Source organism: Egretta garzetta, unplaced genomic scaffold (assembly GCF_000687185.1).
Source record: "Egretta garzetta isolate BGI_Z169 unplaced genomic scaffold, ASM68718v1 scaffold186, whole genome shotgun sequence".
In the NCBI taxonomy this organism is placed as follows: Eukaryota; Metazoa; Chordata; class Aves; order Pelecaniformes; family Ardeidae; genus Egretta; species Egretta garzetta.
Window position 1 is genome coordinate 20850 of NW_009259969.1, and position 1548 is coordinate 22397.

Sequence of the window (1548 nt, forward strand, 5' to 3'; positions counted from 1 at the left end):
AGGTGGCGGGACATGACGGCGGAGATCCCCATGTGGCCGTGCAGGGCTCGCTCGATCACAAACCCCTCTGCCTCCACTGAGCCCACCGCCTGCCGCCGGGTGCCCAGGGCGCGCTGTGGGGGCATGGACAGGGGTCATCCCTGTCCCAGAGTCACCCTGGGTGCCATCCCCATGCCCTCCAATGCTGTCATCCACACTCTGCTCACCCCCCAACTCCTGCATCCCACCTTGGCACCCCCAACCTGACCCAGACCCCTCCATCCCATGGCCCCCACCCTGGCCAGCAGCTCACGTAGCTGGAGGTGCAGAGGTGGCCCTTGGTGTTGATGGGTGGGAAGACGAGGCCGGGGGGCACGGCTTGCTGGCACGCCAGCACCCGCAGCAGCAGGAAGCTGGCACCCTCCAGCAGCAGCCCCCGCAGCTCAGCCTGGCTGTAGGAGAAGCTCCAGCACTGCGGCTCTGCCTGCGGAGAGACCCGGCCACCTTGTGGGACAGCCACAGCCCCGCTGTCCCTAGGGATGGCACCCCGCAGAGCCTGCAGGCACCCTTGGGTGGGACAGGCCAGCCATGCCCCCCCTTTCCCCAGGATGTGGGGGGAAGAGAGCCCCTCCTCAGCCTCACCTCTCCCTCCAGGAGGGTCTTGGTGATAGTCATCCCATGCTGGTGGCTCACCATGTGGGTCCTCCTCTCTACAGGGTGTGGTCTGAGCTACAGGAGGGGTGGGGAGCACAGGGTGGGGGGCAGAGCCAGGGCACACCCTCTCTGAGGTGGCAGACCCCAGCACCCCTTTCAATCAGGGTACCGCACCAGATGCATTGTGGGAAACTCCCCACTCCAGCTGCCACCCAGAGTAGGGGAAGGGGACCAGGCTGATGGCACAGAACCAGTGTCTGAGGGAGGGAGGGGACACCATGCTACCCATGGCGACCTTGCAGAGGGCACACCCCAGGGCAGGGGGTCAGGACATAGGCAAGGGGACCCGCCACCCCCACACCAGTCACCTCCAGGCGCTCCTGCTCCTCCTGCTCCAGAGTCTCCAGCTGTGGGGTCACGTAGGCTGGCAGAGCAGAGCCATGCTCAGCCCACCCCGCTGGCACTGCAGCAGGGACCCCAACCCCAGGCATCGGTGGGACTGGGATGCCCCAGCCCTAGGGATGGGGGGGACACCCCAAGCCGCCCCCAGCTCACCTTTGAGGGTGCTGGAGCAGGGCACGCCGTCCTGCCGGGCATGGGAGCCAGCTTGCACCATGAGGCAGCTCTGCACCGGCTGGCCTGCCCGCTCGTAGGGTGCCCACCGGGCTGCCACCCACCACTGTCCCCCTGCCTGTTCCCTTGGCTGTCCCCCTGCTGCCACCACCTCCAGCGTCTCAGCGAACAGGCAGCGCTCCAGCTCCTCCGGCCCTGCCCGGAGGGGCACCTGTCACCCCTGCCCAGAGGGGTCCCTGCCTGGAGGGACCCCTGCCCAAAGGAACCATCACCCCTGCCCAGAGGGACCCCTGCCCAGAGGGACCCCTGCCCAAAGGAACCATCACCCCTGCTCAGAGGGCC

The 1548-nt window shown here is 67.8% G+C and overlaps 2 protein-coding genes across 2 annotated transcripts in view; one reads left to right on the forward strand and one right to left on the reverse strand.

Annotated features, from left to right (window-relative positions):
- LOC104127602 (ciliogenesis associated TTC17 interacting protein) overlaps positions 1-1475 on the reverse strand; it is a 2330-nt gene extending 855 nt beyond the window's left edge. Inside the window, 6 exon segments of the mRNA XM_035895812.1 lie at positions 8-113; positions 293-463; positions 622-708; positions 1002-1057; positions 1189-1401; positions 1457-1475. Coding sequence (XP_035751705.1) covers positions 8-113; positions 293-463; positions 622-708; positions 1002-1057; positions 1189-1401; positions 1457-1475 — 652 coding nt within the window.
- The window catches only part of LOC104127603 (protein lifeguard 3), a 21070-nt gene that overhangs the window by 7090 nt on the left and 12432 nt on the right, over positions 1-1548 (forward strand). The gene's annotated exons all lie outside the window — the stretch shown is intronic.